Source organism: Hyperoodon ampullatus (assembly GCF_949752795.1).
Source record: "Hyperoodon ampullatus genome assembly, chromosome: 13".
NCBI lineage: Eukaryota > Metazoa > Chordata > Mammalia > Artiodactyla > Ziphiidae > Hyperoodon > Hyperoodon ampullatus.
Genome location: NC_136926.1, coordinates 25,926,520 through 25,950,679, shown reverse-complemented (window position 1 = coordinate 25,950,679; position 24,160 = coordinate 25,926,520). Strand labels below are relative to the sequence as shown.

The window sequence follows — 24,160 nt, the reverse complement described above, 5'->3', positions numbered from 1 at the left end:
TTCTCTCCTTGCCCCCATCCCTTTTTTGAAAAAAGTGATGCAATTCTTCACAGATTTGTTTCTTCAAAATACTTAGTGGTTTCCCCAGTTCTCTTTCCTCTAAGTCAGATGGTCAGGAGGGTTACCAGGCGCATCCTGGCTTCCGCACAGGTGTGTGGAGCGTGGGGGGCTCTGTCCCTCCACCTGCTTCGGGATAGGAGCCCCTATCCTCGGCCCAGCCTGTTCCTAATCCCCCCCACCCCAATTCCAGATGCTCAGGAGACTTCAGGAGTGGCTCCTGATGAAACAGAGCTGGCGCTCAGAGGAAGATGAGATGCCGCTGGGACATGGATTGTCCACAGAGTACATTCTAACATCTTATTAGGAATCTGAATCTGTCAGGAAAAAAATTAGAAACTATGTATAAAACTTAAAAATATTCAAGTATCAAAAGGCTATTCAGATCAAAGTTTTTTTTTTTTTTTTTTTTTTTTTTTTTGCGGTACGTGGTCCTCTCACTGTTGTGGCCTCTCCCGTTGCGGAGCACAGGCTCCGGACGTGCAGGCTTAGCGGCCATGGCCCACGGGCCCAGCCGCTCCACGGCATGTGGGATCTTCCCGGACCGGGGCGCGAACCCGTGTCCCCTGCATTGGCAGGCGGACTCTCAACCACTGCACCACCAGGGAAGCCCCAGATCAAAGTTTAAAACAAGCTGTCGGTAAGCTGCCGCCGCCCAGAGGAAAACTTTACAAAAGTTTGCTGAGTGTGTGTAGCAAAGAGCTAGGAATGAAGTGATCTGGGTGGGGGGGGACATGATTAGGGGAAGGGAGATTTGGGGGTAGATGGGCCACAGGCCGGAGGAGGCCAGAGATCAAGGCCTTTCCGAGCTGACGAGGAGAGTGCGTGCCCGGTGGGGCAGTCGGGATGGTGAACAGGATCACTCTCCCTAGACAACCAGCCATAAAGTGCGCAGCTGGGCCTCCCTCCCCTGGTGTCCAGTCCTGGACGTTACGCAGCTCCGCAGGGAGCTGCCTTCCGAGGGGCATGTGATCAGCAAAAACAAAGCAACAGGATAGAACAGGAAGAAGACCCATTTCTGCACAAATCCTTCTAGAAAGAAAGAAGAAAGGAACAGTGTAGATTTAGCTTTTCAAACCCTGTTACAAACAGGAGTTGAATTTCTAAGTCTGGGAAATCGAAACGCCCCCACCCACGCTGGACAGGGCCTGGCCCCTGGGCACGAAGCAGCAGCAGTATTTATTCAAGACACGATACCAAGGGAATCTGCTCCTGTTCCCTTCTCCCTGGAGAGGATGCATCTCGACAAGTGATCCAGTAGAAATCTTTAAACTCTCATAAGTTAAATTCGTAAAAACCACTCCCTTTGCCTGGTCCCGCCCAGGCCCGTGACCGGGGACACGAGGGCTGGCTTGGGGCGCCCTCTGGTGGCGGCGTAGAAAACCACAGTCTGAGGCCAGCCCAGAGTTCTCAGGCCCCACCGGAGGTGGGCCTGGAACTGCCCAGGCCACTTGGCCTTTTGCCTTGGGTAGTTGTCTCTTGGCAGCAGCCTGGCCCTGGGGGGTGGCCTAATGACTCCTCTAGAAGGTTCGGTTCCTGCTCTGTGGATAGCCCATTTCCCTAGGGGTTCCCAGGACGTTCTGCCGCCATCTTGGAGGTGGAGTTGGGCCTTTAGACTTCGGTGGAGAAGAGGATGCTCTGTCTCTTGCTGTCTGGGGCAGGAATGGCCTCCAGTTGCAGGAAGTACAGCAGCACCTGGACCTGCCGGGCAGAGCAGGAGGGGACAGCGGCTCAGAGAAGAGGCCTTTCCAGCAGAGCCCCGAGGGCCCTGCTGGTGACACAAGCCCCTCACAGCAAGAGATCTGGTTGCCCCTAAAGGACGGCCAGGTGGGGCGGGCCCTGAGAAACCCCACAAAGGTACAGAGGAAAAAGCGGTGGCCTGGGTCCTCCCCACTCCTCCCTGCCTCGTGGCCCTGGACAAGTCCCTCTCCAAACCTTGGACACCCACCCTGCACAACTCGGTGGGAACCACTGGCAGGACGCAGGGAGGGGCAGACAGAGGCCACCTGTGTCAGGCCGGGTGGCAAGGGCCATCGTACCTGGGACATGACCTCCAGGGACCAGCTGTCGGTCATGGAGATGGGTTGGCTCGGGTTGGCAGGGAGCTTGCTCTCCTTGTCTGAGGGCCGGAGCAGCGTGGGGCCGAACACCGTGGCGAGGTTGTGCAGGGACATCTTGTTCACTGTCTCCTTTTCTGCCACCCTGCGGAGGGCCGAGGCAGAAGAGCGGGTGCTGCTGTGACACCACCTTGAGGATGGAGGTGGGCGGGGACCCAGGCCACCCAGGGAGGAAGGGCTCAGCCCCAGCTGTGCAGAAAGCAGACCCCACCCTGGCTCTTCTGGGTCAGAGGGGCCCGGGATGAAGAGTGCTCAAGGCCACCAGGTGGAGGGGCCGGTTCTGGGATGGATGGGGGGCGGTGGTGGTGGTGATCCGAGCATACCACTCGCTGTGGCAGACAGGGATGGGGGTGGCAGTGGCTCTGGTACCCAGAGGGGATAACCACAGACCGGGGCAGGTGCAGAGAGAAGGCCCTGGGTGCCGGGGAGTCTGACACTGGGGAGACAGCGGAGCATGGAGGACCCCCCTCATTGCTGCCCTTGGGGGTCCCGGAGCCCTGAGCCTCCACATAGGAGCTGGGGTTACCTTTTCAGGTGGTCCAGAAGGAAGAGGAATGTCAGCAGATTGGCCTCCGGGAGTGACAGCAGCAGGTTAAGCATGCAGCTCTCCTTTGCCACGGGGTCTGAGAGAGCTACGGGGGGCGGGGGGGCGGTTACTTCTCAGGGTCGCAAGCATGGGCTGGAGGCCTCTCCCAGGGCCCGTGTCGGAGGGCACAGGACAGCCCAGGGCCGTCACCGTCCTGCCTCACAGCACTGGCCCCCACTGAGGACGCTGTGGTGGGAGCTGGGGTGGGGAGCCAGCCACCCTGGACGCCTTTTCTGAATCTCAAAGGGGTCAACGGCACCAAAGGGACCAGCGGCAGGAGGCACCGGGCACAGCTGCCCTCCTGGCACACTCGGCTGTTCCCGCCTCCTGTTCGGAAGAGCCCAAGGCAGGGGAAGCCGGGCTTGGAATAAAGCAGGAAGAGTGACAAGCAGGAGGGCCGCGAGGCCCCAAGGCCCCCTCATCACATCACCCTGTGCACCCAGGGGGCCAGGTCCTCTGCTGAACGGCCCTGGAGGGAGGTGCGGAGGCCGCAGCTGCCCCATGCGCCAGTGCTCCCCACTCTCCAGGTGGACTGGGGGTCAGGTCGGGCTTGAAGCCCTGCTTGACGGGGCCAGGACCTGGGGTAGGTGAGGAGGACAGTGGCCTCCAGGACCCTGCACCCAGGCGTGTCCACAGCAGTGCTAGCTGCTGCAGCCTCTTGGGCGACTTGGAGGGACCGGGACAGCGGGCAGTCCGCTGAGGATGGGCAGAGGCCTCTCAGGACCGGCTTGGTTCTCGGTCCCCCACCACACGCAGGGTTTGGGCTGGAACTCGGGTTCCCTCACCTCGCCCCTGACCCCCCTCACTCACCGATGCCCTCGGCGAAGTTGGGGTAGAACTCGTCGGTAAAGAGGGGCTCAGGCAGCTCTCGGAAGTAGAGCTTCAGCGTCCCGGCAATGGCGTTTACGTCCATCTCGCTCATCATCACCGACACGTCCTTGTTGTCTGGAGAGAGCGCAGACGTAGAACAAGGCCCACAATGGACCCCGAGTCGCTTCTACCCTCTGAGTCACAGGCCAGGCCCATGCTGGTCACCCAAAGGGAGCTGTAACTGGGGCTGGGCCCACACGTCCGGGGCTCCAGGCCAGGCCGAAGTCCCGGCTCTGTCCCCTTCCACTGCCAGGACCCTCTGAGGTCTCGTGTCCTTATCTGGCAATTGGGGCAGTTCCACCGGCTTCTCTGCAGCCAGACACACTGACCCCTGGGCTTTGGTTGGCACCTCTTTTCCACTCCCGGCTGGGGTCAAGCAGGTGGAGCCCCGGTGCGAGATGGGGCCGCCCCCACGGAAGCCCCTGGTCCAACTCCGCAAGAGCCACGCCCGTGTGGTCAGGACGGGTTAAGAACTGGCTTGTGCAGAACCTCCTCCCACAGCGCCATTTCCTTCTCATTGTAACATAAACGGGCACACCGGCATCTCAGCTTGGGCACTGTGCCCACACCACCATCCCGCACTGCCCAGCCCGACACTCACTGACGTCAAAAGCCGCCTTCAGTGCTTGGATGTCGGTGGCCACTCCGGACACGCGGTAGATGCCCACTTCCTCCATGCCCCGGCGTTCGATCTCCTCCACGCACTGGCGCACGATGTAGGGCACCTTGGAACGCTCCCTCCTGCAGGGGAGGGGACGCCCTCAGTGCCTGGCAGCCCTGGCTCGGGCTGCAGTGGGGCTGATTCCCGCACCTCTCTGCACACCTGAAGCACCCAGGTTTGGGCACACCCAGAGCCTTCTGTGTGTTCTCCCTCTGTTCTGAGATTTCACGATTATCACTGCTTATATCTTATCGGGGCCTTTCCAACAGCTCCAGATGGCTGGACACCCTACAAGTCACACACAACCTTTGAGGGACAGTCAGGAGGCTTTTCTAAGTGAGGTCAGCCACTGGAAGTCAGTTAAAAGATCCCAGGCCCTGGGTTAACAGGTGACTGCAAGGGTCCTGGAAAGCGGTCTGGTCTCCGAGTCGGGTCAGGGGACATGGTCTCAGCCCTGCCCCCTACCTGCTGTGCGAGAGGAAAATCCTGACCCCTTCAGGCCTGGGGCAGAGGTGAGCCCTAAGCCTAGCAGGCAGCCCGGCCAGCGGACCAGCTCCATGGGGCTGCCTCATGCCAGTGCTCAGACTTCTGTGATCCTACACTTTTCTCTTCCACGTCCTAACAACGGACAATTCCAGTAGCTCCAGGAAGGACGCCGGGGTAAGAGCACTTCACACACAGGAGACTTGCTGTCTGAAGCGTCAGCTTCAGTCTAGTTTAGTGACTGCATTCGGGAACCCAGCTAAGCTCTGTCCCTAGACACTCTCACAAGCAGCGCTTCTCTGGGGTGCCTGCTGACAGTGCTCTCTGCTCCCACCCTGAGCCACCCAGAGGTGCTGGGGGGGACGGCTGGGGTGCAGCAGGGAGCAGTATTTGGACACAAGATGTCCAGGGAGCGTCTGACGCAGGTCCCTGCCTGACGACCAGCGAGGTCAGGGCCCGGCCAGATTCCAAATCGGGGAAGCGAATGGATTCTGGCAGGATGCGGCCTGTGTCCCTGAGAACTGCCCTCAAACCTACACACAAGCTTCTCCTGGCAACTGACCTGTGACAAAGGGGCAGCGTTTCCATCATTGAACAGGAGGCCTGATCGTGACAAATTCCGAGTGAGGGAAGAAAACCCTGCCAAGCACAGCTCCACGGGCAGCACAGGAAGGGGGTGGGACACCCCTGAGCTTATGGGGACACCTTTCATGGTAAACATGGGAGGCAGCTGAGCACAGTGCTCCAAGGGCCTGGGAGGTGTCCCTGTGCAGTGACTGTGCACAGAGCAGGAGACTCACACCTGCTCTTTCCTCCAGAAACACCTGGCAAGGGGGTGTCCTTGGTCCTTAGGGACAAGGGACGCATGAGCCCCAACCCCTCACCACTCACTTGGTGACCACGGCGATCTTGACTCCGAAGACGCCCGTCTGTTTTCGGGAAGGCATCCTCTTCAAGCTGAACTCTCTGCTGGTGAACTTGACTGACAGCTTCACTTCAATCTGCAGGTGGAGGGGGCATGACCCTCTCACCCTTCTGGTCCTCACAGTCTGTGTTCCCAGGGGCCCTGGGATCTCAGCAATTCTATCCACCACCCCCCCACCCCGGGCGAGCAGGGTAAGGTCCCAGGTGGGGGGTGGCCCCTAGTCCAACTCAGCAAAAGCCAGGAATGGTCAGGGTGATCTAAGGACCAGCTTCTGCAGAACCTCCCCCAACGACCCCATTGCTTCTCTTTCTTATATAATTCTAATAACAACAACAAAACACTAGAGAAAAAGTATAGAGAATAATATAACAAAAAGATGAATTATCTATCAAATGGTAACATTTTGTCCTACATGCCCAGATCTTTTTTGGCGTGTGGTAGTAGTTTTTCTTTTTAAGGTCTAAATCCTTCTGGGGCAGAGTGGCATGGACATATATACACTACCAAAAGTAAAATAGGTAGCTAATGGGAAGCAGCCGCATAGCACAGGGAGATCAGCTTGGTGCTTTTTGACCACCTAGAGGGGTGGGATAGGGAGGGTGGGAGGGAGGGAGACGCAAGAGGGAAGAGATATGGGGACATGTATATGTATAACTGATTCACTTTGTTATATAGCAGAAACTAACACACCTTTGTAAAGCAATTATACTCCAATAAAGATGTAAAAAAAAGAAAATCCTTCTGGGGCACTGAAGGCTAATCAGGGGTCTTAGTTTCTACGGGCAGACCCCAGGGTCAAGGCCCTGTCTGTCCCCATGATGCCACTGGATTGCCATTTGAGGAGGGATGCTCAGTGCCTGGCGGGTGACTGCACTCCAGCCACCAGGCGGACTCCTGCCTGCACACAGCGATTCTGCCCTACGGTGCCTCTGCCTCCTCCAGCCACATTCCCCCTCAGACACCGGCTCAGGCTCAGCCTCCTTCCAACTGTTTTGGTAGAGACCGGGACCAGCCCAGCCTTCGGCGGGAAGCGGGTGCCAACACAGCCCCATGGGTACATACCCCATTCATGGCGATGATGGTCCGCTGCCAGTCTCTGTCCTGCAGGGCCTGGGGGTCCAGCTGAAAGCAAGGGGCCATGATTATCAGATGCCCTGGGGTCTGTGCAGAGGCCTGGCCGGGCAGCAGCCCAAGCCTGCTACTTCTCCATGTCTAAGTCGAATCGGGGCCAGACCTTGGCCAGCACCTCTATCTAGAGACCAAGAGGGGTCCTGAGAGAGGAGAGGACCTGCTAGAAGCCCCTGGCACCTCAGAGCCCACCTGCCCCCAGACCTTTGCTGCCTGTAGCCCAGGCTTGCCCCGGGGATGAGTCAGCAACAGCTCGGGAACTGTACCCTGCTCCTCCGGTCCCTTCCCGATGGGAGCTAACATCAGTGCTGGCAGCCCTGCCATCCTGCTCCCTGCCCCCACCCCCGGCATCAGAGGTGCTTCATGCAGCTTGGAGGAGGCTGAACAGTCGATTTAGACAGACTTTGGGAAGCCCGATTTCAAAAGCATCTCCCTGGGGGTGTGTCATCCAAGAGCTGGGGACACTGCCCCGAGCTCTGGCTGTGGGAGCCCGTGCAGGCGGGGTCTCCAGTCCAGGCCGGGCCCATGGCTCAGAGTCAGGCCCAGAAGGACCCGGAGCCCAGCTCCAAATCACACCACTGGCGCGGGGGCTGGACAAAGGCTCCCTGCAGCCCCTCTCGCTTCTATCCCATAGAGCACTGTCCGAGCGCCGGTCCTCGGGACCCTGCTGTTTAGTGTCACCTGACTGTGCTGCTGTAAGATGCCCTGACCTTCCTGGTCAGGCTGCGTGTCCCCTGTCCACAAGGGCTCCATTTCCCCTGTTCTGGGGAGCACATGTTCTATACCAGCGGGTTGGGCTGGACGAATAAGCACCTGGGAGCTCTTGTTAAAGAAATACCTCCCCAGTCTCCGCAGAATTGACGGCAGCACAACCAAAACCTGCCCAGGTGATTCTGGTATGAAGCGAGGTCAGGGAGCCACCATCCGACACCACATAGCCTGGCACTCCTTGCACGGTGCCCCGGGATTTCATCGCTTGCTTTGGATGATGGTTCATTTCTGCTACTAGAAAGCTGCTTAAGAGCAGGACCACACTTCATGATTGCTACACACGCGTGCACCCCACCCCAACATATGGCGGTACTGCGCACAGTGTGCTCAGGACAGCCATCACCTGTTTATCCACTGCAAGGGACCCGAGAGGAGACAGCCACCTGGGCCGTGTGCAGGGGAGGCAGCTGGAAAGCGAGGCCCTGAAGCCCTACCTCTCAGGTGTGTGCACCCAGGCCCTCCCCCTGCCCCCACTCGGCACAGAGGTCATCGCAGGTACTCCTGGGGGTGAGCCTTCCTCACCTCCCCTCTAGATCCTACTGGGTACCATTCGCAAGGATCTGAAATGCATGGACAGACTGACACAGACAAACAGAGGGAGGCAGAGCATCTCCCTCCTGGGTCGTGTGGTGACAGGTTCTCCTTCTCTTCCAGGAGGGTCTCGGGGGCCACACTCCTGGGCTGTGGGGACCCCACCCTGAGGGGCAGGTCTGTGAGCAGAGAGCAGTCACAGAACACTCCCACATGGTGCTTCCTGACACCCAGCTGGTGTCACACCTCCTCTGGGGGAGGGTGCATGCAGGGGGGTGACACCAGGGCCCTCACAGCTCTGGGTCCAGTGGAGCTCCCAGCTCTCCACCAGACCAGGTGTGGCGGGAGGGAAGGACGCGCACTGCTGGTCCCTCACCCCCAACTCCCATGTCCCGGCCGCCCAGGAAGGAAGGGGGCAGGCACGGTTCTTCCTGCTCCCAAGGAAAGGGACAGTTTTCCTCCACCTCTGGCAGTTGTAAACAGGGAGACATGGCAGCAGAAAGATACCTTTCCTTTCCCTCCAAAGAACGGTAATCACTAAGCCCCTCTCCCCTCCCCTCTTCCCAGGACAGAGACTGGCACACACAGCCCAGCCCCAGCCGACCAGCAGAGGGACAGGGAGGGGAACAGAGCCCGACACCGGGCGGCAGGGACCCTGCCTGGCACCACCCACCCAGGAATCCCCGGCCCACCCGCAGGCCCACCTTGCTCCTGCACACGAGGTTTCGGATGTGTGTCCACAGGGCGGTGCCGCAAGCACAAAGGTGCTTTTCGACAGAGGCCACCCGTCTCCGGCCTGCCCGGCTGGGGTGGAGGTACCGCAGGAAGCCCTGCAGGGCGGCTGCACATGGCGTCTCTCGCATCCTCAGCCCTGCTGCTCGAGGGGTTGGCAGCAGGGCAGGGGTGTGATGGACAGAAGCGCAATGGACAGGAGCGTGGCAGGGCAGGAGCGTGACGGGCAGCAGTGCGGCGAGCTCCCGGCCTCCTCCGCCTTTTGACCAGGCTTCTTGGCAAGCCCCGCCCCTGCAGTCTAGCCAAGGTAAAAGTTTCCCATCACCCGTGAGTTCTACTTTTTGTTTGTATGGGAAAAACACCCCCACCAGCAGCCTATTGGTTTTGGGAATTCCGATGCGTCACTATTTTCTCCAAAGCCCAGAAAAGCCAAGCTTCCTTCTCAAGTGGCTGGTTTCCTGTCGGTGACTTTGGAGGCGCTGAGTAACCCGTGTCTGCCCGGCCAGTCTGCCTCAGGGCAGACGTGCTCAGGGGACACCCCCCCCACCTCCCCGCAGCCAGTGACCCCATCACGGTAGGCACTGCCGGGGCTGGACTCGGGTGGGAGAACATCCCACAGCCCCCAGAGCACAGCCAGCTGGCCCAGTAACAAGGGGGTTTGGTGCCACCATCCATCCCCAGCACCGACGTCCAGCCCCACCTCCACCGGGCCCCAGAGGCCGGGGCACGCACTAGCCCCCAGAGTGCAGACCTGGGCCACGGCGGTGCCCGGGTGGCTCCAGTGGGAAGACGGTCCCCAGGCTGGCTCGGCTCCAACAAACAGAGCGTGCTGAGCGGAAGCAGCATGAGAATAACACAACGGTGAGGCCACGGATCGGTTCCGTCCAGCCCCAAACAACACTCAAGGCTGGCACGCTCTCTCCTGGGCTGTTGAAAGCACAGGGAAGTAAACAAGTGGGGACCATGGAGAGGAGAGGACTGGAAAATGGCAGTCGAGGGAAAACCCAGGGCCGCTGTCGGGATCTCGGCACGGAATGCGCCAACTGCTCAGAGACAGGGCCTGGGTGGGCACAGGGCCTGCTCACAACTGTCTTCCCAGGACGAAGGTCCAGGTCCCTGTTTCTCTCTCCTAGGGCTGGGCAAGGGGGGCCTCCGAGGAACAAATGTGGGCGGTAAGCCCGGTGGATGGTTGCCCCAAGGTGTGTCTGGAAGATGGCCCTGTGCGACTGGCCAGGGAGGCGGTGAGGATGGGGCAGGCGCTGAGGACCAGGCACTGCCCTGCCTGCTCTGTAGCAGACACGGCCGAACGGGTCACTGACGGACAGCCCCGGGGCATCTTCTCACCCACCCCAGCTTGGGCGGTGGCAGGACCGAACTGTCCAAAAAGGAAATGCTGTTCCCTCCTCACCAGCCTCGTTGGAGACTGTAGTTTGCTCTGGAAAACTGTCAATATCCAGGACGGTCCAGGGGGGCCTCCCCAGCCCTCCCGACTGAGCCCCACGTGTCTGCACTGTAACCCACTCCCTGGAGTGGTCCCTAAGAGGGGACCAGAGACTCCCCCCAGGAGGGGAATCTGCTCTCCTGCTTCTCCTCTCACTAGTCTATTCTCGGGAACTCTATCCTCTACATCTTTAACTCCTTCCTGCCCTTCCCTGACCCCAACCAGGCCACAGCATCACCCAAAAAGACAAAGGACAGCGCCAATCAAAGAGACAGATGGTAACAAGGGTCAGGGAGGATGTGGAGAAACAGGAGCCCTCGGACACCACCACGGGGACGTGAGCTGCTGTGGCCTTTCTGGAAAAGCAGGGCAGCGCCTCACAAAGTTAACCTTGGCTGCCTGACCTGGCGATTCCCCTCATGGGTCTCCACACAGGAAGGAGGAAAACATCTGTTAACACACAGACCATGCACACATTCATGGAGCATTAACCATCACAAGCCCAAGCTGGAAACAACCCAAGTATCCATCAACTGGTGAACAGATGGATAAACAAAACGTGGTGTGTGGATACACGGATGAGATGTGGTCCAGCCAAAAAAGGAATAAAGTAAATGCTCTATGACGCGGGTGACCCTCAAAAACATTTTGCTAAGTGGAGGAAGCCAGTCACGAAGGCCACGTCATGGAGTATGGTTCTGTTTATAGGAAACATGCAGAATGAGCAAATCTATAGACAAAAAGCGGGTCAGCCCGGGCCTGGGGGTGGGAACAGGGAAAGGGTTTGGGGTGGATGGAAACATTCTCAAACAGGATTGTTGGTGATGGTTGTACAGTGCTGTAAGTTACTGAAGATCATTGTCTTACCTACTTTAAAGGGATGCATTGCATGGTATGTCAGTTAACGAAGAAAAGATACTGGGTCCCAAACTGGACCACAATAGAGCCAAGGAGGGACTGGGTCCCAGCACCACTCTCCCCACGGTGGCAGAGAGATGCTTCTTCAGGACAAATTCCAGGGAATCCGTACAAGGATGTGCTCTTGTGGTTTTACATGTTCACAACTTTTACAGCTGAACATCTAAAATCTTCCTCAAATGTTTGTGAAAAACGATCACCACCCATTTTACAACAGTCTCACCCCATTCATCTCTGACCCCCCACCGCACCTCCATCCCCAGGCGCACAAGTGGCCCTGGCATGGTGAACGGCCATGTGGACGGAACGTGGATGGTCCTGAGATGATCCTGATGGCAGGTGTGACTTGGGGACCTTGTGACAGGATCAGCTGCCCCCTCCCCATCTCCTTCCTGCCCGACGGGTCTCCAGGGCTCTTATCCACACTTTGGCTGGTGTGTATCTCTCCTGCTAGAATGCAAGCGCCCCGAGGACAGGGCCTTCTCTGTTTCATTCATTGTGGTATCTCTGTGCCCAGACATACATGCATATAATACGTAATGTAAACATGTACATACACAGTGTTGTGCAACCATCCCCACTGTCCATCTCCAGAACCTGCTCATCTTCCCAAACAGAAACTGCCTCATTAAGCAATAACTCTCTGTCCACCCCCACCCCCACAGTGGCCTCTATTCTACTTTCTGCCTCCATGAATTTGACTACCCTGGGTACCTCATTCAAGAGGAATCAGACAGTATTTGTCCTTTTGTGACTGGCTTATTTCACTGAGCAGAAGGTCCTCAAGGTTCATCCACGTTGTAGTGTGTCAGAACATCCTTCCCTTTTTATGGCTGCATACTATTCCACAGTATGGTCACGCCACATTTTGTTTATCTACTCACCAGCAGCTGGTGGATGCTTGGGTTCTTTCCAGTTTGAGGCTGTCATGGTCTGTGCTGCTGAGAACATGTGTGTACAAGTCTTGGTGGCACTTCCACATCTGGTGATGTTGCCAGGCACTCCCCTGGGCTCCTGGGGCACAATGGCCCAGAACTGGTGGTCGAATGGGGAGACTGACTGAGAGTGGGTATACCTCAGAGCTTGGTGATGGCTGGAGTGTGGGTGCCAGGACGCCCCAAAAGGGGCACAGTTGGACCCCCTTGCCCATACCCAGTCTGGGTACAAGCTTCCCGGCTGAAGGAGAAGTCCGGGAAACCGTGTCCCACCCCGAGCCGGCCCCGAGCTGTAGTCTCAAATAAAGCGAGGGTCAAACCAGACACCCGAGGCCCCAGTCTCACCCGTGACGCTCACATAAGACATAAAACATTAAAAAAAAAAATCACTTCTGATGCTCCCATCAGAACCTGAGTTGTGAGCCGAGCAAGACACACACAAGAGCAAGGGAAATGGGAGAAGACAAAATTCTAGGATGTGATATAAAGTTACCCTCTGAGCAGAAGAGACAGGACATTGCACAGGGAAGCGAGAGAAGGAAAACTGAAGGAAGAAATTCACGATAGTGTGAGGCTCCACTTTCCCTGGGCTTTGCTGACCCTGGTGATGCCCACTGCTCCCTACCCAGGACATGCTGGCGCACTGGGGCCCCTGTCCTGGCCCAGCGACTCCTCAGACCATGGCACCCCCTACATCCCCATGAATCTGGCTGCTCCTGGAACTTAGGATGTGCTCATCTCCTCAGGGAACCAGCTTCTGAAGCCCCAGACGCAATGACCCTCAGTGAAGGCATCTGTCCTGACTCCTCCCTCCTCTGACATAACTGCACCATCAAGGCCACTGGCTGCCCCAGGCAGGGCCTGCTCCGGCTCGAGGCCCGTCTGCAGCATCCTCCTTTCTGAGCTCTGGACCGTGAAGGCTGGGGGCAGCTGTCTTCTTGTCCTCGGGCTCCCCAGGGCCTGGCGCACAGAGGCCATCGATCACTAGGGTGGCACAGCGGGCTCCTGGGGTCTGAGGACAGACAGCTCGCTGAGCCTCAGATCTGGCTTGAAGAGGGGGCTCACTGGGCCCTCTACACCTGCCCTCAACGACCCCGGGGCCACGTCCCCACTGGACAGCCTGTCCCTCTTCCTTCCTGGTCCCTGGCTGGTGCTCTGAGCTAACCAGCTCACCCACCCTGGGTTCTGGAGGGAGAGTCCCCCACCCTCCTCTCGCGGGGGCTCCATCTCTTGGGGAGGGAAGCGGGACCTGGCAACTCACCCAGGACGGTCACCTGAAGAGCAGGGGCCGAAACCTGAGAATCCAGCCAGCGGTTCCTGAACCCACCACTCACCGACACCAACAGGGGGGTAAAAACACATGGATCCAGAACCCTAACCTGGGGGACTGGGACCTAGCTCCCCAGATGATACTGACACCTCTGGCCCAGGCAGGTGTGTCCGATTTCCATCCCTGGCCCCTTGGGGCCCGCTGACCCCTGGCTGGCTCCCACTTCTCCATGGCCCCCGTCGGACACTCTGGGGTGCTGCACCTCCCCCCGCCATGGGAAGGGCTCTCCACTCAGCTTCCGAGTTAAGATGTGTACACGGGGCAGGGAGCACCTGGGGGATGTAGGCATGCGCCGCCCCCCCAACCCCACAGCAGGACATGCAGGGCCACACACCCCTCGTACGTGGGCTGGCTCGGAAGGCACCTGGATTTACTGGGAAAAGCCCCAACTCAGGAAAGCTGGGCCCCGGGAGTCATGGACGCCCTCCCCGAGGTGGACCCTCCACAGAAAACAGGCATCCGTGGGGGAGGGGGAGGGAGAAGGAGGCCTGGCTGGGGCCCCAGGGTGTCGCTGGCATGACCACTCTCCCCTGACTTCCTTCCTTCTTCCTCCTGAGGATCCTGATTCATAAACAAGGTCCCCCCGGCTGCCTACAGCCTGAGTCACAAACGTCCCTCCTGTTCCTCTGGGATCCTCCCCGGGGTGATGATGGCTCAAGGGTGGGGTTTCCCACTGTGTCTCCCAGGGAAGCAGAGATGAGGGGGCGGAGCCAAAACCAGCCTTTTCCACTAACAATAGTGACGACAAATAATAATAACAATAGCAGCAGCTGACACTGAAGGCCCCCACGCACAGCTCCATGACCCCCACCCCTTTACAGGTGAGGAAACGAGTTTGGGCAGACACAGCTATGACTCACCCCAGGTCCCAGGAGGTGCAGTGGGGGTGGGGGACTTGACAGTCTCTCCTTGACTCAAATCTACAGGCTTCTCAGAGCTGCTTTCCAACTACAAGCATCCCTCATTTTTCTGTGCTCTGCAGATACTGCGTTTTTACAAACTGAAGGTTTGTGGCAACCCTGCATTGTTAGATGCTGCTTGGCGTATTTCAGCAATAAAGTATTTTTTAATTAAGGTACTTACATTGTTTTTTCAGATGTAATGCTATTGCACACTTAGACTTCAGTACAGTGTAAGCATAACCTTTATACACACTGGGAAACCAGAAAATTCACATGACTTGCTTTACTGCAGTATATCTGAGGTATGCCTGTAGGTCTTGTCCCTGGGGCATGTCCTCAAGAGGTCAATTTTAGCAAGAATCCTGCTAAGTCAGTTTAGCAAGAATCCCCCATCCTCGCTCTCGATATCTAACCAACCTCGACATCTGACCAAGCTACTCATTCCCCACCGTCCCCTGGTGATGTCTGATCACCTGGGCCTGCCTTTAGCAAGAATCCCATTAGGTCGGCTTAGCCAGAACCCCCCTTGGCCCTGGTGTTATTTTACTACTACCATTATTGATGTTCTCAGTCATTTTCCATCTGCTCCCTGTCCCCCGGGCAGTAAATTCCCGCCTTTCCTTGTTGTTTTCAGAGCTGAGCCCCATCTCTCTCTATTTCGACAGCCCCCTGGAATGAAGCCCACATTGCTGGTTTAACAAGGCCATGAATGTATTTTTTAACAGAGTCCCCCCCTCCCCCCCTCCCATCTCACGTCTGGGTCCTACTGGAAGGAGGACTGTCTGAGGAGCTCAAAGCACCGTGGAGGGGGAAGCGCAGGCTGCGATCAGACATTGGGAGCAGCAGGGACTCGGGGAGACGCCCCTCACCAGCCCCCTAACCTCACCGCTCACGTCTTCCCCGGATGGGGCAGGCACTCACCTGGTACCCCCTGACTGTCGGAGAACACAAGTGTGAACACAAGGAAATGTTTTGTTTACATCAAGATGTATCAAGGCAGAGGGTTTCCAAAGACGGCTTGACTCAGTAAAGGAGGAAAACGAGTGTCAGTTCTTTCCTCTTTTCCTTTCTGAGACCCTCGGTTACCAGCGGCAGTGCTTAGAGACCCCAGTTCAAAGTCCACCACCCCTGGGACCCCAGCCGTGGAGGGTGCAGGTGACTGGCGTCAAAGGTTGGAGGAACCGGAGCCAAGAAAAGGAGCCGGGCACCAGCCTGTCAGCTCATCGTAGGCTCTGCAAGATGCGTGTGGGTGAGGGACGCCGGGGCTGGGGGCAGGTGCAGACACGGAGGGGAGTGGGAGGGAGCAGAGGGAGCCAGCCATCCTCGAGCAGCAGAGGCGACGACTAAGGACCAGAGCGATGACCGGCATGAGGCAGGTGCCTAAACAGGGCGGCACTCAAAGGCATCCAGCTCAGGACACTCACGGAACAGCACAGTTTGGGGACTGCCCTAGTATCCATCAAGAACAAAACAGCCCAGCAGTGAGGTTGGAATCCATGGGATTCCACGTAAAGCCAGGAGGGTGGACAATATCTACGTGGAAACACAAGGCTGGGTCTGAAGATCACTGCGGGGAGTCAATGCACATGAGCCGCAAGGCAGGAAATACCAGGCAGCACCCACAGGAGCCACCCACGCAGCACCCTGTCTGCCAAGCTCAAGCAGGGTGTCCCTGGTGGAGGGAGGGACCTGGCTGGCCACAGGTCCCTGGTTGGGACGCCAGAGGTGGGACGACTGATAAATCCTGGCCTGCCTTTCTGCTTTTCCACCCAGAAGCCCAGCTCTAAACCAAGACCCTAAAACTGGCCCAACTGAACCCTGGGCTGACGGAGAGCAAGGAGGGACCATCCCCCTCTCACCCAGGAGCGAAGCCACAGGCAGGTCTCAGGTCCAGGACAGCCGCCCAGCGACCCTGGACCAGGAGCCGGCCTTCGTGGACCATCCCCGCCCAAGAGGGGCCACGAGTCCTGCCTTCCCTGGGCAGGGCGAGGCTGCCGCCCTGCTCCCCAACACGCACCCCAACCTCAGCGGCCTCACTAGAGTGTCGTCCCGGACTGGTGTCCCCTCCCACCCTGGGCCGTCTCCACCTTAGGAGAGCCCAGCCCCAGGCGTCACTGGCTTCCTCTCCCTGTGTCTTTGTCTTGCCCTGTGGCGCCAGCTGGTGGGTGGGTGAGGGGAGCAGAACAGGGCGGTCAGAGGGGCGCTTCTGCTTTCAGACCTGCTCTCAATGTACAGGGGTCCCTGGAGACCCTGAGCCATCAAATTCCCTAATAAGCTTCCAAGGTGGGGAAGCCAGCCAGCTGGAGTGGTGACTCCCAGACTTGCCAACAGAGATGATGAACTACCCAGGGATGAGTCACCCTTTCTCCTGTCATTCCTGCTGTGAGGATCTTCACTTCCTGCCCCAGGGAAGGGAGGCGGGGCTTCCTGGAGAGCCCTGTCCTCTGACTGGCACCTGGAATGTCCAACCACTCCCCCGCCAGGAGGCCTCGTCCAGGGGTCTCGGGGCACCAGGGGGAGTGAGGAACAGTCAGGGCCCACCTCCAGGGCAGAGCAGGGAGGAACCCACTTAGCTGGGTCCAGTAAGATGCCCCGTAAGGAAAGAGGGTACCAGGGCTTTCTCCACGGTGGGCAGAACCGTGCAGGCGAGGCTGCAAGAAGCGCAAGGCAGGTGATGCAGCTCCTGCCTGCCAAGCAGTGCGAGAGCTGGGGGGTGGGGGTGGGGTGCTTCCAGGGCCTGGGTAAACTGAAAGGACTGAGGGCCCAAATGGCTTGGACCTGGGACCCCTCTCTGGTCCTGTACAGACACTCCTGGCCCACCAGGGGCTCCTATGACAACTCCAGGGGCGGACCTGTGGCCCAGGAGGGATGCAGCTGCACCCCCTGGAATCTGAGTCTAGAAGCCAGAGAGGCGATGTCAGGCAGGTAGACTCAGACTCTCATGCTTTTCCAAGAAGAGGAAGCTCCTAATTGCCAATTGCAACCCAGGGCACCAACTCAGCGGCCTGCCTTGGGGGTCTTCTGGAGGCCATGGAGGCATGGCAGCCCCACTGGAAAAACAGGTGGATCTGAAATTCCTTTGGGGACAAGACGGGGCATGACAGACAGACAGAGGGGAAGAAAAGGACCCACGAAGGTGCCAGCCCAGGTCTCCCACGGCGGATGATTCAGAGCCAGGCCTGCCTCACCCCCATCTCAGTGTCCCTGAGTGTCAAGTGGGGAAGAACACAGAGCATCTGGAGCTGGGGTGAGTGCGTCCGGGGCTGGGGGAAGACTACATGGCGGTGGTGGGGGCAGACAGGACCCTGCAGGGAGCAGACGGCGGCAGCCTCACCTGCACCTGGCCCTTCCCCATGATCCTGTCTGCACTCTCGCCGTCCTCCTTGGTGATCTTGCTTTTGTTGTAACACTTCTCGTAGCACAGTATCCTCAAGGTCTGTGAGCCTTCCAGCTCGATCTCAAACTCCTGTGGCCCCGAGAGAGAAGGAAAGCCCCGAGTTAATTGGGGGGGCCCCGGTGAGTGGGGGTCAGTGCTGCCGGCTGAAGGGGCCTCTGAACTGCGGCTCCTGCACAGATAGCTCCCGAGCTGCCCCGGGAGGCCCCGCGTCGAGACTCTCCTCACTTTCGTCCCACGATGCAGACCCTCGGAAGCCACTTCCCTGTGAGCATCACACCGTGGCCCAGTCTGGATGCTTCTGGAAGCTCTGAGCGCCTCTCAAACCTAATCCAAGCTCCTTAAGCCAGCATCTCACAGCGTGGTCCCCGCACCACATGCACCAGAAGCTCTGGGGTGCTGGTTACAAATGCAGACACTCTGTGGGCTTTGGGGCATGTGTCCTCAGAGGTTCACCAATTACGACAAATGCCCCACTCTGCTGCGTCAATAGTGGGGAGGGGGAACAGGGACAGGGGGACACGGAAAATCTCTGTCCTTTCTACTCACTTTTGCTGTGGACTTAAAGCTGCTCTACAAATAAAGTCTATTTGAAAGGGGAAAAAAAAAAGTCGATCGAGGGAGGTGACCTAGGCGAGAGAGCGACCTGGGAGGAAAGAATTCTCCCGTAGGTTTTCAAGGTGTCTACTTTCTCCTCCATCACCCCTATGAAACCTTCAGTAAATGCTGCGTTTCACACCAGTGTTTTTGCAGGCATGGGTTCCTGCTGGGGAAGCAGCGGGGAGGGGAGAGCAAATATTTCTGAGCCTGAATGGGGGTAGGGAGGGTGTGTATGCCCAGAATCTGTGAGGCCCTGGATAATCCATACACACACAGCCAGGGTGGCCGCCGGGTGGCCTGATGCTCTGAAGCTCCCCCAACCCCATGCTCAGTCCCTCAAGCCTCCAGGGCTGCCTCACACCAGAACCCTCTGCATAGTATCCAGAGCCCTGCCCTTGTTGCCTCTGCTGGGTCACGGCCCTCTCGCTCTCCTCAAAGCCTTCTTCGATGGATCCACCTGGCTGTGATCCCCCCTTGTCACAGCAGACACCAGCCCTTTCCGTATGGGCACCCAGAGCTATAGAGCTGCTATAAGGACCAGGTAGTCCGTTGGCTCCCCGTGCCCCAGTCCTATGGAGGCGGCACAACTAATAATCACAGGAGTGATGCTGAGAAAAGAGACTGGGGTTTCTTCCAGCCCAGCAAGGCCCCACACACAGGCAGTGCCCCAGCTTCCAGAAACTGAGAGGGTCACAGAGCTGAACGCTCATTCCAGTTTCTGAGGAAAAACGCCATGGAAACCTCCCAAGGAAACACTGAGCAATAACAAAGGCCTTAGTAACAAGAAGCCCTTCTAAGTTCCTTTTCCAGATGCTTTGCCAGCAAAACAAGTTTCTTTGTAACTGGGGGGACGGGAGTGGAGAATTCTCAGGAACGTGGAGATAAAATCTCTATCTCTTGGCATGCCCGGTCCTCCAGGAGATTCCAGGAATGCTGGCACCGTTGCCTGTGGGGAAGCCCTTGGGGTCACATTCTCTCCCTGGAAGATGTTCCTCCTGATCACCCAGAAGTCGGGCCTCACCTCATTCCAGTTGGGCTCAGCCGTGTCCCTGTAGACACGTGTCTTGGCTTTATTTACAAAGTAGCCAAAGGAATCCACCTCCAGGGTGCAGTACAGACCTGCAGGAGAGGGACACAGAGAGGGTGACCATGCTGTCCCTTATTACCAATGTTTTTTATAAAAGCAGGTGTTATTTTCTAAATCATAAAAAACAGTCTTGGTTTTATTTTTGTCTTGTTTTTTTTTGGCCGCACAGCGTGGCATGCGGGATCTTAGTTCCCTGACCAGGGATCGAACCTGTGCCCCCTGCAGTGGAAGTGTGGAGTCTCACCCACTGGACTGTCAGGGAAGTCCTTGGTTTTCTTTTTAAAACAAGACACCAAACCAGTGGCTGGCAAGGTTAGCAGCGCCTCACAACAGTGCGCAGGGAACCGGCACCTCTCAGAACATTCGCTCCCCTGCTCACTGACAGCAGCTCGGTGCTGGGAGAAAAGTGGGTGCAGGGGCATGGCATCCATCAGTGTACTAATAAACTTAGTACAGGGTAAAATGAAAAAGTATTTGTATTCAGACTTATTCACCTCTAGTTAGTGAGACAACTTATTCAATAGATATTGTGTTCCATTCTTTTTTATTAAAAAATGTCTTTACTGAGGTATGAATTGTATACCTTAAAGTTTACCCACTTTAAGTGACCAATTCAATGCTTTTTGGTAAGTTTACAGAGTGGTGTAATCACTACCACTATCCAATTGTAGCACATTTCCATCACCCTTAAAAGATCTCTTATGCCCATTTCTCCCATTCAACCACAGATCTGTAAATTTGTTTATGTCTATCTGAATCTCTTGCTCATTTTTAAAAAACTGGGTTGTCTCAAGCATTGCGTTGTAAGAATTTTCTATATATTCTGGATACAAGGCCCTGATCATATATACACAGTTTGTAAATATCTTCTATCCTGTGGCTCATCAGGGATTTCTTGTTTGGTTTTGTAGCAACAGTGGGAAGGTCAGCAGAACGGTACCTGCCCTGTGTCCTCCTCCGAGGGACCCTGAGAACTTGGTGTCAGGCTGACAGGTGAGCGTCTGCTGTACCTGGGCTGAAATGCGACCAGCCCTCACCACTCTGACAGCTCAAGTGGCTGGGAGAGGTGCCCCCAGGGGGAAGTATTAAAAGGGTAACCCTCTGGCTCATCAGAGCGGCAGAGTCTCCTTTGCTGACCAGGGTCAGGGTGCCGGCCCTCAGCCTCCTGGCTTCCTGGCAACCTAGGTAGCGTTTTCTGTCTATAGCAAACCCCAGCCCCTGCAATTGCAGGACTCGCCTGCAGGGGGCAGCTTCCCAGCTCGCAGGGTCTGAGCCAGGCGCTGGCAACGGCAGGGTCCACCCCAGGGAAAGCAACCCCACACCCAGTGGGCGTCAGCCAGCACCGCACCTCCCGGCGGTCAGCTGCTTCTCTGGTCCCCACACCCTTCGGCTCAGTGTCCGGCCGCCTTCCTCCCCAACCCAGCCGCTTACTAGAACTCTGCTTAAAGCCAGTGGCAGAGTGGATGATGACATTCAGGAACCCGTAGAGCCCGGGAGATTCATCATCTGTGCGAGAGACCAGAGAGGTGAGCGTCCGTCCTCCTGGGAGAAGCAGGCAGGTGACAGGTTCTGCTTCAAGGTGACCCTCATGGGGGCCCCGTGTGACCGTCACTTGCTTAGCAGGGGACAAGGCAATGTCAGGAGCAGAAACACACCCATCGTGGCCTCTGTCTCGGGGACCTTAGGATCTAGTTGGGTTCACAACATGGGCAAACCAGGGACCGGGAAGAGATGTGACAGGTTCTCGGGACAGGAGAGGGTCGGGGAGCATGCCACGTGGATGGGGTGTGTGTGCTTGAGTGTGCAAAGCATACCCCTGTGTGTGGCTGCATGTGCACGAGTCTGTGTAACAGTGAACGCAAGATGCAGCACAACCACAGGTGGGGGCGGGTGGCACCAGGCTGAGGGGTGGGCGGGGGGACGGGGAGCGGGGCCCAGAGCACAGAGGGTCTGAGGAGCGGCTCGGGACTTGGGGCCAAGTCATCGGTCTTCTCAACCACCCGGTGGCCGCCGCCTGGGAGCGACCACCCCTAACCCGTCCCGTCCACACCCCGGAGAGGCCGACAGGCCTTCAGCAGCACATCCAGCCTTGAAATGGACATCTCTGGTCCAGGATGGCAATAACAACAGAAAGGGACGGTGGCCTGGGGGGCACAGCCCACCTTCTTTGTTGATGGTCAGTGGGATGCTGTGGACGGTCTGAAGCTTGACGCATGAGTTGGTCAGCATCTGCAGCTCCACGGATGTCAGGGAGAAACTCTTGAAACCTGAGATGGGGGCACAGGAGCACCAACTGGTGAGTCTGCCCGGCTCTCGGACTCCCCAGGACGCCCATGGGGTGTTCTCAGACGTACCCCCACTGGGTCCTCAGCACACCCTGGTTAGGACAACAGGGGCCACCTGTTCCCAGGGAGGAGCCGGTAAGGGGCAGGTGAGGCATGGCCCCGGGGGGCCCAGGCTGGGCTCAGAGGGTGGGAGGAATCTTTGCACAACGCTCACAAACACAGGGCCGCCCACCACCTTGGCATGGCCTCAAGGCGGTTGCGAGGGGGTGATCTGGGGCACCTTCCTGTGGGGCTCTGTCCCCTGCTCCTCCTTCTCTCCACCAGGTGGGGAAAGGAGATTATTTCTGAGCAGACAACACATGCTGTAAAGGGTCTGGGCCCCTGGTTACAACAGGACACCTGGGACAGAAACTCTGGCAGGGCCCCAGGCACTGGCCGTCAGAGTCACCAGGAGTGCCCGTCCTGCCGCCGGAGGCAGTGGCACTGGGGTCTCAGCACAGGCACGAATGACAACCCTGGGGGGACAGGCGCTCAGGACAGGGCAGAGGCGTGCGGAGCCCCCAACCTACCTTGGGGGGCACACAGGGCACACGCGGAAACCTTTTAGCAAGGATGGCTCGGGAATCCCAAACCGTATGGCTGGGGGCGGAGGAGGGAACCAGGCAGCTGCAGCCCCAGGACCTGGGGCAGGGTCTGCCGTCCCACCCTGAAGGCTGCCAGGCAGGACGGGGCAGCTCTGAGCTGAGCAGAAGGAAAGAACTGCTGACGGAGGGAAGCGCCCGAAGAAGGGGCCGTCCAGAGGGGAGTGGGCGCCCTGTCCTGACAGCGGTCAAGCACAGGGGGGCAGGGCCAGCACCGTGTGGCTGCCCAGGTGGGCCCAGTCGAGGGCCGTATGGCATCAGCATCTGCTGGGGTGTGTGGCAGGCCTGAGGGGAGGCAAGGCGGGTGGGCCACGTGCGTGGCAGCCTCGGAAAGGCAGCAGGGGTGCAGGGGGGCCCCCGGGGGCAGGCAGGGAATTCAGAGTAGGGAGGTCCAGAATGCAGGTGGGAATTCAGAGAAGGCCAGAGGAGGGGAAGGGGGTTCATGGGAGGAGTCAGAGGGCAGGCAGGGGGCACAGAGGGCAGGGGGCTCTATCAGGACAGCCCCTCCCCCATTATTTCCCGTATTAGGGCTCCATGGCACACCTCACTTGGGTAAGAGTTCCACTGTCCCTTGGGGAAAACAAGGTTTGAGACCATGGGAGGTGACCCTCCAGCCGTGACGCTCCCGAGCCCACAGCCTGGGCGCACAGGCCACTCACATTTCTTCTGCTGCTCCCGGATGTTCTCCCTCCACTCGGCCCGCTCGTAGTCGGATGAGATCAGGAACGTGTAACTCTGCGGGGAGGAGAACACACCCGTTATCTCCACCCCGGCTGAGCGGGCGCCCAATGGATCCAGGGCTCCGTCCTGGTCACCGCGCGGAGGCTGCAGTACGCCCACAGGAGACACGAGCATCTCCACGCTGCAGGCTGGAGGAGCTGGGGCGGCTGTGCTCACAGCACTGCTCGTCCCTCCCTGCATCCTCCGCCCCTCCTGCTGCGCCTGGGTCAGGGCGTGACGAATCAGAGTGTAGGGCCACCGGGGTCACCAGGTGGGACCTGCAGAGGGGAGGGCTGATGCCCACAAGCCGGGCCCATGACGCAGAGGCAAGCCCACCGGCTGCCCCCTGACAAGTGCGTGATGCCCATGGAGGGAAAGGCCCCGGCTACAGAGGCAGCAGAAGCCACTCAGGAGAGAAGCTGTCTCTCTGGCCCAAGAGGTCCCAGACAGCATTTCTGCACCAAGGGTTGGGTCTGCACAAACCTGCAAGCCCTCCGCCCTATTGAGACTCCCTGGAGACCCCACCACCTCCCAGCCATGGGGGTTCCGGCCCAAAGCCCCAGAGAGCAGCCTGTGTGCCACGCTGGGCGCCCACCTTGCCGTTGCGGCTGTGCACGCGGAAGGCCATGCTGGGGGACATGAGCAAGAGCAGCGACTCCTGCTCTGAGAGCTTCTTCCTCAGCCTCTCGATGGCCTTGCTGCCCTTGTTCGCTCTCTGTGGGGAGAGGGCATGGTCACGTTTCCAGCTCTGGCCCAGCGCGGCCCGCTCCCACTCTGCCTGCCCCACCACCCCTGATGCTCGGTCTGTGGAGGACGGGAGACCGTCTGGCGGCCCAGCACGGACAGGGTCTCGGCCACAGCGTCCAGGCCCGGCACAGACTGCCAGACGTGCTCAGCCCATCCTTCTTAAGGGATTAAGTTCTTCCTCTCACAAACCTCCCTTTTTTCACTTGCTCCAAACTTAGACAATGTGAAGGGGTCTGTCGTGACCCAAAAGGCCCCTCCCTGCTCCCGGATTTGCCACATTTCAGCATCAGGTCCCCTGG

The 24,160-nt window shown here is 58.2% G+C and overlaps 1 protein-coding gene across 2 annotated transcripts in view; it reads right to left on the bottom strand.

The window, feature by feature from the left end:
* Positions 1–1,310: 1,310 nt before the first annotated feature.
* Positions 1,311–24,160, bottom strand: part of BCR (BCR activator of RhoGEF and GTPase) — a gene marked incomplete at its 5' end in the record, with an annotated part of 97,269 nt that continues 74,419 nt past the window's right edge. The window contains 13 exons of one of the 2 annotated variants that reach the window (XM_079717608.1): positions 1,311–1,758; positions 2,097–2,259; positions 2,701–2,806; positions 3,571–3,705; positions 4,232–4,371; positions 5,666–5,775; positions 6,762–6,821; positions 17,722–17,853; positions 19,403–19,500; positions 20,900–20,974; positions 21,631–21,735; positions 23,054–23,129; positions 23,710–23,829. In XM_079717608.1, coding sequence (XP_079573734.1) covers positions 1,669–1,758; positions 2,097–2,259; positions 2,701–2,806; positions 3,571–3,705; positions 4,232–4,371; positions 5,666–5,775; positions 6,762–6,821; positions 17,722–17,853; positions 19,403–19,500; positions 20,900–20,974; positions 21,631–21,735; positions 23,054–23,129; positions 23,710–23,829 — 1,410 coding nt within the window. In that variant the 3' untranslated portion in view covers positions 1,311–1,668. The remainder of the gene's footprint in view (positions 1,759–2,096; positions 2,260–2,700; positions 2,807–3,570; positions 3,706–4,231; positions 4,372–5,665; positions 5,776–6,761; positions 6,822–17,721; positions 17,854–19,402; positions 19,501–20,899; positions 20,975–21,630; positions 21,736–23,053; positions 23,130–23,709; positions 23,830–24,160) is intronic. The other variant, XM_079717609.1, reaches the window with a different exon arrangement.